Raw genomic sequence first — 14,818 nt, 5'->3', positions numbered from 1 at the left:
ATAAATAGATAAAAGTAATTATATTTCACAAGTAATTACTACAATACGCACACATTCAAACTCAAAAACTCATTGCGTTGTTCAATCCCTTTTCCAGTTTTTATCTCATGAAGAAATTGCAAACAGACGATACCAATCAGAAATCCAAGACTGTTTTCATAACCCTACCATGTCCATACACCCTTGAGCTACGGTCTTATCACATAAAGCATTTCTTAAGATAGAGATGAGTCTTTTGACAGAGCTGATATCATCTTAAAATAATCCTGTTGATTTTTTTCCCTCCCATGGTAACTTTGTGTGTCTTTGTACCACGCTACTGTTGTCATCTGATATGTGTGTCTCACCCTGTCTGACTTAATGTGAAGGGTGGAAGTATTCTTGGAATTTGAGCCATGTGTCAGACGGCAAACTTTGAGACATCAAATGTTCCAAGTGCAAACTTAACAAGCACCCAGTTGCATAAACACACTCAGAAAACAACGCCAAGCAGTAGCCAACAAAAACATTTTTTGTCTCTAAACCTTTTTGACTCCATTCATTGTCAGAGATTCATACGCAGACACTCTTGGAGGAGTTTATGAATAGAAAATGTACACACAGCAGCTGCAGCAGCAGCAGCTCTGGAAGATAAAGGTGTCCAAAGGAATTAGACTGAGCTTTAACAGCTAAATTTTCTGTGGTCTTGGACCCTAAGGCCAGGTATGTGTGTCTCTGTGTGTATGTTTTTAACAAACTGCATTTTGTTGTTTTACCAAATTAAAGAGGTAATATGTGTTTTTTTTAGCGACCACTAGCGGTGCGGTTTTAAGATTGCAACCAGGTGTGCGCTCGTACACGTGCTCGGTCTAACTCATGAGTGAGCATAATCAAAAACACAACCACTTTCATACAGAGATCCCACAATAAACATGGAAACACCAGCATGCAGGCTGTGGCTTTTCTCCAGACATGCTTCATACTTCAACGTTCCCGGCTCAGACAGTGCAGCATGCCAGCATATTGGCACAATACTCCCAGATGAAAAGGCTGACAGGGAGACAGCTTCACACAACATGCTGGAAACTCAGGTAAACTCCCACTGCAACATTACAGTAATATTTTTATAAGCTTTGAAGCATTGAAGTAATCCATGCACGTTACATGATAACGTTACATTTACTGCATTTAGCCGACGTGCTACATCGTCGCTAGATCGCCTGTCTGCTTTTCAGTAACTAACTTTACTATTTGTGTATCTTTCACCGGAGGCTCAGCAATGTGAGCACAGCTAAATGTTTAAGATGATAACGAGACGGTTAGTGAGCTGGACTGAATGTTATAATGAGATTGTTGCCACACTTTATGTTAGACTGCAGTAAGTGAAATTGCTGTAGTGGATGGGTCTTTAACTGTGTTGTTGTTCAGTGCTGTTATTTTGCATTATTGTATATTATGTGGGTCACGTTAGTTATAGCGACTCAAGACAGTGGAGAAGCTGTATACCTCAGTATCGGTCAAATTTCAATAAATCTAAATTGAACAAAGCAAACAGAGGTGCATCAATATGTTAGCTGGCTGCTCCTGCACTGCATTAAAGCTAGTATAAACAAATTGCTCCACATTTGCTTTGTAGTGTTACATTATTTCTTGCAGGCTAAGATAAACACTTTGACATAATACCGGTGGTCCACAGGATAGTAATGTGGATCGCGTTAGCTGGTGAAGTAACGTGGAAAGACATAAAGTTACATATTATGTATTGCACCAGATAACTTTATCAACTTCTCGGTGTAACCCAGCGAGCTAACGTGACTCTCTAGGTGACTCCAGCCTATCTGATGTTCACTGTTTTCACAAGACGACATCTGATTCTTGTTTGTCCTGACAGGCTTCATCACATAAACCTTTGTTGATGTTTTTTATTCTTACGTGGAATTTATGTTGGAGTCTGTGTTGTGCTGGGAGCCGGTTGTTTTGTGGTGTTAGTGGACTGCATTTCGTTAGCTGCGGTGTTGTTGAGACTCAGGAGCGTGCACAGTGCTGCATCACGACCTGGTGCCTTCACATTAAAAGCACAATAGTAGCTGTTCCAAGCAACAGAGAAAACAGGCGTGTGGTTCATTTCTTAGTGAAGCTACAGCCCATTGACAATAAGGCAGTGAAAATTTGATTTATTAAGAAGTGATTTCATTGAAGAACTACAGCCCCTTTAAGAATTTTAATAAAATCATTTGTCTACATGTATTTCTATCAATAAACTTTCCAGTTCCACCCCCTTATATGTGTGAGTCTAGTCAATTAAAGGTGCTCCATGCATTCCCTTTCAGACAATGCTTTGTATCAGGGGTTCTCAATCTTTTTAGAGCTCTATCAGATGAGCTCAAGCGTCCTGGAATTGTTAAGTGTTTAGGTTTAGTCTTCGTTATTAGTAGATTAGTAGTCTGGACCTTTGACAACGTAACAAAGACCATTTTTGTTGGAATGTAATCAATCGGTGGATTACTATGAGGCTTCATAGGTGAGTCGTGTCAATTTTTATTGTACTGGTTGGTCTGACAGACCGTCGTCAGACAACATAATCCTGTTAAGTTATTATGTAAATAAGTCTGTTGTATTACACGTAACGTTAATGGTCTTTTTCAACGCCGCTAATTATGGAGATCCGGACTGCTATGTGAAAGCACACATGGTTGCAGGATTATGCCGCAAACGTTGGAATGAGCGAATGCAAGTATTTCCGTCTCAAGTCTAAGCCAAGTCTCAAGTCATGAACACCAAGTCAAAGTCAAGTCGAGTCTTTTGTTTGTTTTAGTCAAACAAGTCTCAAGTATACAAATTTGCAACTCGAGTCTGACTCGAGTTAAGTCATGTGACTCGAGTCCCCCACCTCTGGTAGATGGTGGTGTCCTCAGTTTGGAGAAGCAGAAAGTTTTACCAGCACAGAAGCAAAGCAATGTAATGCTATGGGAAGGGTCAGCTTCAGCCACCCAAAAGAAGGCCCAGTGAAAGAAATGTTGTAGAAAGAAATGTTTAGACTATACATTTAGAATATTTTTAGCGCTTTTTCTTGCTGTCAGACAGCCATTTCCTGTACAGTATGAAGCCAAGTTGCATTATGCGTAGGAATATGGACGTTTTATGATTGAGAAAACCTAGTTCCAAAGGAAACAGCTTTTATTTTATCCGGGCCTATTAAAGTAACTAAGTACATTGTTGCATTTGGCACTGTCAATCACACCACGCTTCTAGATTGTAAACATGGGCAGACAGAAGTTGTTTAGGTTTTTAGTTAACTGATTTGACTAAAACCAGTGCACAAATTTTGTCTCCTCCTTTCGACAAGTAAGAGTAATTTCACAACACTGTCAACACATGCTTATGACGTGAAGGCTCTGCTATACTGAGTTGCCGATGTCGCTATGGATGCTCCACCCTTCAGCTTTGGCAAACCAGTCATTGCTGGTTGGCATAAAACACATCACTGATGGTGCGCCAGCACGGAAATGTCCCCACAGATACCAGATTAATAAAAGAGATTTAACTGGTGGTGATGGGCGTAATCAACATTGTGCAAATTTGTTTGTCGAGGGCTTGAATGTAACGGACATTCATTTATACATAAAAGTCCCGCACTCCAGCTTTAAGGTTTCTACCACGCAAGTACCTCCACGTCATCCACGTGTGAGAGGCAACTTGAAATAAAAGAAAGAATTAAAAAAAAGAAATAAGAGACAGGAAGTGGGAATTCATTCACAACAGCGAGGTGAGAAAGCCTATTCCAAAGATCTTCTGAGGCAGAGACCTTTGTGCATTGACAGAAATGGCCACAAGAAGACAGCGAAGTGTAAGCAGTGTGACTGGTTTAAAGGTCTCAAGCAGCCCTTGGTTAGTATTTCAACAACTCCGTCTTCTATGCAACTTGCATTTACCAGCTACCTCTGTCTTTCTCTCTCTCTCTCTCTCTCTCTCTCTCTTACTCTCTCGGCTCTCGACGGCACTATCTCAGGGGACATCTGAGAAGTGAACTACAAGCAGAAAACTAAGTGAAGCTTTGTCTTGCAACCCACGTCACTTTTTCCTGTGAAAATCGCTCTATCCCTCTCTGGCAGCTGTCACCTTTCCTTTAATCACTGTCTTCTCCTCTGCGCAAGAAACTCTATTTATACTATAATACCATGAAGGTGGGGTGAGTCTGTTGTTGGTATGCATCTGATACTCAACCAGAGCTATTGTTTTTCAGAAGACCGTGACAAGGTGCTGCCAAGCTAGTAAACTCTATAACCTTCTACTTCTTAAGTCTCCCATGGCCCTGTATGTGCTTAGATCACAAACACTCCTAGGACATTTTATCCAAACCCCACCCTCACCTCTCCAACATTCCCGTCTTTATAGCGGAAGATATTAACACTGATCATCACAATGCACCACACCCCTGTCTAAAGCAGTTAAAAGGCACACTGACAAGTAGAGCAGCAGGTTATAATCCATATCAAATAGGTGGGTCTTTCTGTGATGGGAGATACTCACACAGAAATTCACTTTTGATAGAAGGGACTTAGTGTCACCTCTGCTGACAGGTGCTATGTCAACAGCGGCTCATTAAAGAGAAGAAGTCAAACTGGATGCTGTGGCATTTGTTCTCCAGTGGCACGCCGTTTTCATCTGAACTATGACTACAATTTCCAAGGTGTTCACATCACGCTGCTGCAATTCATATAAGCGGAGGAGGAGAGATCCGTTAGGGCGTCTCTCGCTCGGCCTGTATTTAGCTTTGTTTACATGGCTAGAGGTCACATTTGAATGGCGTAGGTAACAGCTCATCCAACACCTCTGATTTGTGTAATGAGCAAGTGTGATCATTGCTACGTAGCTAAAAAAGCCAAGTTATAGTGTGTGTGTGTGTGTGTGAACAACATAATAATATAAGTGCAAGCAACGCTCCACCTCACACTGTATGACTGTGTTATATATCTATACATTCATGAATGAAAGTATGTATGTGTCAGCGAGGCTAAGTTTATCTCCACACACGTCACGTGAACACTTACAAGAAAAGCACTTTCGTAACATTCTGTCTGCAGTAATGCCACAGAAACGACATCAGCAGGTATGGCTCTTAGTTCAAGAGAAGAAGTGCATAGTGTATGGTACTATAGGTTAACTAAAACCAGTGAGGCAAGACAGTGAGAAAGCATGTCACTGTGAGAGGGAAGTAAAAACAACAAAAATCACCTGGTCTAATAAGAAACATTTCTAAACAGATCTGAATTGGATAACCAAGTTATGAAACTAATATGTTTGCCTAACGAAGAAGTCAGGATCAGTTGTGTCCAGCTGTGACCCAGGCGGTTGTTACATGGGCCTCCAAATCTGACAAATGAAGTCTATTCATCCCTGATTACTATCAAGAGGAAGTCTCTGTTTGCAGCTCTAACTAGGAAAGGATGGAGGACTGGGTTGAAGCCATGAAAATGGAGGTGGATGGTAAATTGTAAATTAACCTATATAGCACCTTTTCAGTCTTCTGACCACTCAAAACACATTCACAAACTGACGCCAGAGGCTGCCATGCAACGTGCCAACCGCTCATCAGAAACTAATCCCATTCACACAGATGCCCAATGACACTGGAGGAGACAGGAAGCATACCATTCCATTTATTCATTTAGCTGACGCTTTTATCAAATGCAACTTACCATTGATATATATGTCAGAGGTCACACGCCTCTGGAGCAACTAGGTTAAGTGTCTTGCTCAGGGACACATTGGTGGACATGTCACAGTGGGGAATTGAACCTGGGTCTCTCACACAAAAGGAGTATGCCTTATCCACCAACTTTGCGATTAGTGGACGACCCGCTCTACCTCCTGAGCCACAGCCACCCCTAAACAGATCACGAGTCAAGTGGCTTTATTTCTCTGCTCACTCTCACTTCACTTAGCTGAGAGGTCAATGAGGCCAAACCCCTTGAAATTCTTGAAACCTTCTCTTTTATTCTTCAGCTTATCCAGCTAAGTGATTAAGTAACTCATTTCATCCAATCTTCCTCTCACTGCAGTGTGGATGAATAATTACTATGTTGTTACCAGTTATTTATCAAGGCTTCCTCAGAAGCAGTCTGCTTCACACCCTGTTGAGCACAAAAGGAGGCATTAGCCTCCTCTGTCACAAACACAAAACACTAGGAATTTAGTGGGAAATACTGCCACCTGATGGCAACAGCTGATGATTTCAACTATACTCTGAGAGTTCCCGGTTGGTTTGATGAATGAAACCATTAGAAGGACCCAGGTGCTTCCAATTTACAAACAGAAAGCCAAGCCAATCCAAGTTCAGAAGTTTACAGCTTGTAGCTAATGGTCTGCATGAGCAACTGAAAGCCGAGTCTATTGAATCTTTGCTTTCAAAGAGGTTGGATGAGAAGAAGAGGATTCCCAGAGTCCCGCTCAGTTTTCATTAGAGAATGCTGCCAATCATACTGAATATAAAACATGTGAGGAGTTAGCTGGTAATAAGTAAGTAACTTTGTTTATGTAGTATCTTTCTAGATCATTTGTGGCAAAATTCATGCATGAATAAAACAAAAAGAACAACACATACTTCACACACTAATTAGAACCATACAAAAGCAGTGAAAAATAACGTTTTTGCATGTTTAAACCCAATTTATATTACATTTTACTTGTAATGGAAGAATATTACACTTTATACTCCTACCCTCCATGCAGCCATGGTTTTCTATGCAGTACAGTATGAAACTCAACATGCAGAGGCTTAATGTGCCTGGAATAAATAAATAAAAGTAATAACTTTCTGTTATTTTTTGCAAATATGTCATTGTCATGTGGTGATGCCATTGCCAGAAGGGACTGTTGTCTCTCCCTGTTTGTGTTTAAGAATATGTATATTTATTAATACAAAACATCAAATTCACATTATCCTTTTCACAACATCCATGTGTGCTAGATACTCTGTTGTACTCTGGGTTTGATTCCCCAAAAAATATCTCATGAATGCCATGCTATCCTGCAGCTGACTCTCAAAACTCTGAAGTATCAGTTAATGGACCACCTAGGAGAGTTCTGTATTGTTTATACTGTATGCCAATATTTATAATAGACTCTATAGGTCTGAGTTAAAAATATTGGTGCTTTTCTCAAACACACACAATATAGTTTACTCAACACAACCAGCTGCTGTCATATTAGAAACCAACCTGTTATACAGTAGGGTTGCTCTCCGGTCCAGGTCCCATCATCCGAACAAGTGCGCTCTGTTGAACCGTACAGTTTGTGGCCTTCATTGCAGTTGAAACTCAGAGTCTTCCCCTCTAAGTAAAGTGTCCCATGCTTCTTTCCATTTCTGGGTGTGGGAAGCCAGCCACAAGACACCACTAAAGGAACAATAACATATTTAAAAATCAATTTTTAGACCATTGGGTTGTTTTAACTAGCAGCAACCAAATGTGTTTGAAAGATGTGCAGATGTATGAACATATATAACGTTCAAAACTAATGCTTTCACTTCATTGAGCTTTCTTATGGCATGATCTTAGTCTGGCGTATGAATGAATTACAAACCAAACACATGCAAATTCTTACAGGCTCTGCATGTTGTATTTTCAGGGATTCCATTAATTATTCAAAGATAAACCAAACAACAACCCCTTAGTCACCCACAAATGATACAGTTCGCATTAAAATAAACAAATATGTACCCATATTTATGCCTATGAAAGACTGAATGAATGGCCAGGGATTGATCTTGTTTCACATGGTACCTGGCTCCAGGGCTTCCATTAGGGCCTGATGACTTTGGTAGGCCCTGAGTGTGACGTTTCCCATTGTGAGGCTCCTGGTGGACAGGGTATCATATTTACAGAACTTTGCTCCTTCTCCAAAGCACATCATCAACATGTCTGCCACCAGAGGGTCATCAGGTCTCTCAGGTATAGAAAAGGCAGGAACAAAAGCAGGATCGTGGCTTGGTCGGAAATAGTAGGTATCCAAAAGGTACTTTGAGTCATACGTGAACAGGGAAGACTTCTTTGAAACATTCCCTGCAGACAGAAGACGCAACACCTGTTAAGGTGTTCAACTATGTTGGATTGTTGCTGGTTAGAGAAACAAATTACAGGTTTCAGACTGGTATACATAATCACACGAGAGAACATCCTCAACTGCATTACATCTGTTACAAACACACACGCAGTAAGTGAAACATTCTACCCAATACATCATAAGCGAAGTTCAAGTAGGAAAGCATTAAAGCATGTATAAGAATGGGTAAATGGAGACAAGCATAGCAACCAATCAGACATGGCTAATCACATTTATGGGAATTTCCAACTTAGCAGCACATGTTTGACCAATCAGACTGCTTGGCACAAACTACCTATTTTCTAAAACATGGAATTAGAAATAAGAGAATATGAGGCACTATAATTTAGAGATAAGAACATAACTCGAAGAGACCACACACAGCATGCCGTCATGGTTTTCTTTTGGCCCAGCTTTTGATTAAAATGTCTTTTTATCAGCAACAATAAAATCTATAAGTTCCCACAAGCTTAAACTGGGTGTTTGCTGCACTTACACCAAAGCAAATGATTTCAGTCAAAAGGTCAAGTCCATGAAAAGTCAGCTACTCACTGGTTTTGAGGGATATGTACTGTAATTACAGATGAGACATTATTATCATGTATGTATGCGGTCTGGCCCCAACTGTGTTCCAGGGATGTGGTTTCACTTGCACTGTACGCTCCCAACCCCTGATATCTCTCTGTAATCTATTTAAGCTGTGCTAACTCTAAACGTTTGCCTCGTTTTTTTTTTCCTGTGCACTCTTTAGCGAAATGTGGCTCGTTAACATGCAACATGACTCTCTACGAAAAATTGAAGTTAAGTTTGACATTCCTGCTGCTTTAGAGTGAGATTTGATTATTTCAGTACTGATGAATCTGCTGTCTCACAAATAGTTCAAGTTCAACAGTTTTTCACACTCACAGCCTGCTCCAAAGGTGAAGATTTCTTCTGGTGTGGCGTCGGCTGAGATGACCTCTCCTAGTTTGGTCAACAGGTCATCGGATGGGTCAGAGTTCATCAGACCGAGGAGACCCCGAGTGTGGTTGGTAAACTCTGCTGGAAGTAGGACGGTCACTGCCATGGTCCCTTCATGCACACGAACCTCCACGCCGACTCCAGACAGAAAGGTCACTGTCACGTTCTGAGGACAAGGAGCGAACACAAAACCTCCTAGAAAAGAGAGATTGTGTTGGAAATTTGTGGTAAATACACTAAAATCTACAATACTTATAATACAACTTACAATACACAAATGGCATGGTAAGACATAAATGGGGCACTTTAGTAGATGTCAACCCACTAGGCAATATTTAGCTGTAGAAAGTAGAGCATCCCGTCATCTTTAAAAAAACATGGCTTGAATGACTTTTTATGCCTGGTATGGCCACTGCTGGAAAACCTCAGAACAAGAAGTGGTGAATCAAATCTGCTTAACCTTTGCCAGATATAGAAAACACATAACTTAAAGGAGAGTGACAAGGTGTTACTGACGTCAGATTTCAATATTTAATGGTATATTTAAATTGTCAAAATCTCTCTGTGTCTCTTGTTGCCAGTTAGGGCCATCTAAGTTAAAGATGTTTAGTGTGCAGCTGGTCAGAATTGTGTAAATCATCTCACCACGTACGTCCATCCACCTTTGCTCTGTGAAATGAAGGACCTTCTGGTTCCTTAGCACCTGAACGTGGCCCTCTGCTAGACGCACCTCGATGACATCAGAGGCCTTGTCCTTCATAGCCACTGATGACAGCCATGTGGCTTTGGCCCAAGTACCTTGGTGGTAAATATAAACATCACATTGTTATAGATATATATTCCGAAGTCAAGGTTTTATCACCTCTCTAAGTTTCTGCAATATAAAATAATGCAGATGTTTGACTGATCTGATGAGAAGAATATTAATGACATCTGGCCAGCTACAGTCACTTGCTCCATGGCTGTTGCTGTGTAATGGCTTGGAGGAAATTCTTAACAATGACGCTAACATGTGTTTTTCTTCACATCTGAATCCAAGAGATACAGAACAAAAACAAGTGGGAACTAAGGAAACAGGCTGCCATTTTACAGCGCCGGCATGTTTCACTCACACAAGGATCTGACAACACTTGCTCTCATAAATGTGAGAGCGAGCCTTAAATCCTTCTTAAGAGAAGAGTGCAAGCAAAAGAAACACTGTACCAAGGCCAATATGTCTGGGAAAACTCTAGAAGCAGGCAATCAATCTTGTGGCTGATAAAAAAACAAACAAGCACACATCAATCCATAAAACAGGTCTCTCTGAAGAAGTCCTGGAACAAGTTTCATCCAAAGAAAGCTTTAAGCTGAAAGAGAGGGATACAGTAGTAGCATGGGGATGAAAGGGGAACCACAAACATGGCTTTCATAACAAATGTGGACTCACCGTTCTTAAGTTTCACCTGCTCTGTTCTGGCCTGAACACTCAGCTCTCTGTCTGGCGAAGACACAAGGTAGAACTCTCCTTTGCCATTGAAAGTGTAGCTGAGGCCATCAAACGTTACAAAATGCGGATCCCCAAGGACAACACCTGTGAGGCGTCGAGAAACAAAGCGCTGATGCGTTTACATCAAATACACATTTTGGCACAAACATATTTGTTTCGAACAGTACACGGCTGATGTCTTACTCATCTAAACACTGGTTTTCTAATACCAGTATGCGGCTTACTGTTGTGTTTATAGTCTCTGAAGAGCAGGTAGTAAATTGTGTGATCTTATATTTTTCCACATCTTAACTCTCAGCTGCAGTCTGTAATTCATTTACTTCTCCTGCAAACTGATCTGGTATCACCTGCTACTCTAATGTCCATTTGCAGTAGTAGAGTATGTGTGTGTAGCCACCCAGAGGCAGTTAAATACAGATTAACAAACACACACTTTCTTGCAGTCTGTAATGTACATTTTCCAGTCTCAGTTTTACCCCAGATTCAGCCATGGAAACCAGAGTTAAACTTCTTTATCCATATAAATAGGTGACTGTATGTTAGATGTTAAGAAATATAGAATATCCCGATCTTGCCAGATTTATTATGACATACATTATCATCTCAATAACTGTAAACTCCCAAAATGCAGCTAAACATTCACGTTTGTTACTTAACAAACACATTTGTATCATAAAATCCATCTGAATGTAAGTCATAAGAAAAAAGGATGTTGTTGTTGTTAATGTTGACTAAAATAATGAACCATAAACCTTAAGGATAATAGTAGCTGAGCAACTAATGAACCAGAAATCTGATATCAGAACCTGGTTAATTAGGTCTCAACAGGGTAATCATCCTCACTGTGCTGTGGTACTGTGCTTTATTATTAGTTTGTATCCATTTTGTGTGTCCTTTGAAATCTGTAAAGCATGTTGAGACGTATGTGTTAAAAGCAATCTATAAAAACACTTGATCTAACTTGCTCTCACCAGCTCTTGGAGGCCAGTAGTTGCGACAGCCGCTAGAGGGCCGATGGTTGAAGTAGATGTGGCAGTGGTCAGACCACAGGCAGCAGTAGTAGAAACTAATGACATCGTAAAGCCAGTGGGAGTACCCCGGCACCCGCGGTGGCTCCCTGTATGGAGGTGAGCCCCAGTCGTGAGCCCTGTCTGGGGTGCTGCCACCGATCGAGTCTCCCGTCAGCACCAGTGCACCTGTGCTGTCATAGCAGCACTGCTGCCCTGATCCATGCGTAGGGCTGGAAATGTGAGAAGAAAATTGTGTCAAGAAGGGAAGGGAAGGGATTTTCACTTGTAAAAAGGTAAAAACTTGATCTGTTCTCATGTCACTCTTACCTGGCCTGAACTGCTCTGACACAGTGGACACTACCTGGGTGGTAAGTGCACACACTGCCCCTCTCAATGTCACAACTATAGTCAGTCTGTAATAACACAGTGAATAAAATCAGTTTTAATGAAATAATAAATGTGATTTAATATGATTTGGCAATAAATACATTTAGGATCATTTCAACATCCATGTGTGTCATCCAAGTACTGCTTTGGGAAGAGGGGTCTAAATGTTAGTGGACCTGAAAATCAAATAAAATTTCTGACAGGAACTGTGCATAACCTGCATGATACAATTATTGGTCTCATATTGAATTTGATCTTAAATAGACAGTGTAGAGACAAAGCATGCTTTGGCCATCTTTATATTGCTTCCATATTTTTTCCCTAACAAAGATTTCATAGGGTTGTTATTGTTTTATTTTGTGCAACAGATGAATATCTACTAGTACAATGAAATTAACAATAACAAAACATTAAAAAAATAAAATATTAATGATATAATAATACTAGATACATTGAAGTGCACTCACATGAAACCTGCCTGTGTCTGCTCGGGCCTGTGCCAGAGTGCAAGGACAGTCAATGAGCTCATCCAGGAAGTTGGGCAGCTTCTTCTCCAACACGTCCCACTGCAGACACTTGCTCTTGGCCCAGGCTGCAGAGTCATCTCTGAAAGCGTACTCCAGGTGCCAGGCTAAGACATGACCTCCACTCCAGAGCCCCTGTACATCCCTGCATATAAACAATTACCATTTTACTTTACTTTGAAAGAGCCATTTGTCCTAAAATATAAACTTCTAAATGAAAGTTCGAATTAGTACTACCTATTATGTGATTTTCTCTGTCTTTCTTCTCAGTGGAGAAGTTGTCAAAGACTTCTCACCATTTCCCAGGGCGCAAGGTGACATCTTCATAATGCTTGTTTTGTCCAACCAACAATAGAAAAGCCCAAAAACATTCCAATAACATGTATGTAAAACACACAAAAAAGCAGCGCCTAACATTTGAGAACATCTGCAAATACTGAACTCTGGAATCAATGTGACAGTCAAACTCAACATACAGCCCATGTTTATTACACTATTTCTATATTGGTTATCACCTCCATAAGGCTTTTGGATTTTAGGTTTTACAGCCAGGCACATGTGAGGATCTGATGAGTAAATCCCGATCACCTCTTCATCTTATAGGTGAACAACATGGATGTTCTGATACTTGATAGATAAATGCTAAATAAACTTTAAAATCATTTGCAAATACTGTCCTTTTTTCACTTGTTTCTAGGATTGTGCCAATTAATAAGAATTGCTTCTGGTATTAGCCAAATAACGGCAGAAATGTTCCCATTAGATGTTTTCTTATGTTGCATACTTTTATTAAGACTGAGGTATTTCTTGATACGATGCTTGATATGTATTATGGATACCTTGCTCCATCTGACATAGAACTTGCAGTGATGCGGATATTCCCCAAGACCCAGTCAGAGTGGTTCTTTGAAGGCTCGGGGATGAAGCTGAAGGCACCAGTGTTGGGCAGGCTCCTGCCGAGAGAGTACAGGTAGCTCAGCTCGGCCTGCAGAGAGGACGATCCGTTCGTCCCTGCCTCTGTGCCCCTGCTGAACTCTCTGTAACCCCACAGCTCTATGTTGACCTTCTCTGTTCCAACCAAAGAGCTGTTCCATATCATCTTAAGCCGTCCTGCCATGTTTGGAGTGCCGTAGTACAGCCACTGTGTTGAATTCACCAGGGTGACTTCAAAGGCAGGGTCTGCTTTACTGGGGTGGACTAACAGAGAGAAAATATTGAAGTGCATAAATATGTCAGGTTTTGCAACCAGAAGAAGAGAAAAGTGAGGTAATCTGGTCAATAAAACTGTATGAAACAGTTGCATAAATAGTTATATGCTTATATCATATATATGTCGTATCATATTATCAGTTGCATCAGTTTGTATTTTCTGGATGGTCTTAAAAGCTATTACTAGAACAAGGAATGTACTCCATCCATCGTCAACCGCTTCTCCTGCGTACAGGGTTGCGGGGAGCTGGAGCCAATCCCAGCTTACATCGGGCAAAAGGCGGGGTACACCCTGGACAGGTCACCAGTCCATCGCAGGGCCACACAAAGACAAAGAACTGGAGAGAACCCACACGGACACCGGGAGAAAATGCCAACTCCACTAAGAAAGGCCAGGGCAACTGGGGTTTGAACCCACGACCTTCTTGCAGTGAGGCGACAGTGCTAACCACTGCACCATCACACCATCCTACAAGGAACAAATCTTTCTGATGTTTAGACTCCAATACCACGTCATATTGGAATCTACTACTATCCACGAGTTGTACTCTAATCTGTAGAGCCAGTAAGATCTTGTAAACATTCTTGTAAGACTGAAACTTGCCAGATTCCCAGAGAACACTGAGAACACTGCGAGCCTGACGCCTGAGCTACTGTCTCTACCTTATCAGTCCAACTGTTGTCTCTCTAACAAGGAAAATAACATGTGAGAAATAACTAGAGCTGGAAGGTCAGTGAACACTTGTGGGCTCAGCTAATGACTCCAAGCTAGACCTGTCTTACCTTTCCTTATATCAATTAAGCTCCCTAAGAAATATTCTTTAACATAATTTTTATATTTCAGCAACATACCTGACAAGTACTCTCCAGATCTGTCAAAATGTATTCCGTCTGTTGAGACAGCAAATGGTATCCAACCCGTCTCATACAATAAAGGAGAGATACAGTAGGCGTGGCCTTCAGCATCAATGATCCCTTCTCGTTCAAGCTCACCTTTGAACCTGCAACAGAAACAGACAAAATGAATATTTTTGTATTTTGGTTAGCTACACACTACTACTACTTTGTTGTTTACACCATTTCACTTCTGTACACTCTGGCCTTATATGGTCAGTAGAATAACAATTTTAAGTGTTTTCATGCAACGTGACATTTAAGAA

At 40.9% G+C, this 14,818-nt stretch overlaps 1 protein-coding gene across 5 annotated transcripts in view; it reads right to left on the bottom strand.

The window, feature by feature from the left end:
- susd2 (sushi domain containing 2) overlaps positions 1 to 14,818 on the bottom strand; it is a 34,461-nt gene that overhangs the window by 14,480 nt on the left and 5,163 nt on the right. For all 5 annotated transcript variants that reach the window (XM_046034961.1, XM_046034962.1, XM_046034958.1 and 2 more), the window contains 10 exons: positions 14,511 to 14,659; positions 13,289 to 13,646; positions 12,393 to 12,594; positions 11,866 to 11,951; positions 11,500 to 11,768; positions 10,469 to 10,612; positions 9,688 to 9,840; positions 8,989 to 9,237; positions 7,764 to 8,042; positions 7,200 to 7,376 (listed from right to left, as the gene is read on the bottom strand). In XM_046034961.1, coding sequence (XP_045890917.1) covers positions 7,200 to 7,376; positions 7,764 to 8,042; positions 8,989 to 9,237; positions 9,688 to 9,840; positions 10,469 to 10,612; positions 11,500 to 11,768; positions 11,866 to 11,951; positions 12,393 to 12,594; positions 13,289 to 13,646; positions 14,511 to 14,659 — 2,066 coding nt within the window. The remainder of the gene's footprint in view (positions 1 to 7,199; positions 7,377 to 7,763; positions 8,043 to 8,988; positions 9,238 to 9,687; positions 9,841 to 10,468; positions 10,613 to 11,499; positions 11,769 to 11,865; positions 11,952 to 12,392; positions 12,595 to 13,288; positions 13,647 to 14,510; positions 14,660 to 14,818) is intronic.

Source organism: Micropterus dolomieu, linkage group LG21, assembly GCF_021292245.1.
Source record: "Micropterus dolomieu isolate WLL.071019.BEF.003 ecotype Adirondacks linkage group LG21, ASM2129224v1, whole genome shotgun sequence".
NCBI lineage: Eukaryota > Metazoa > Chordata > Actinopteri > Centrarchiformes > Centrarchidae > Micropterus > Micropterus dolomieu.
Note: the sequence above shows the minus strand (reverse complement) of the source record. Positions and strands in the feature narration are given on the sequence as shown.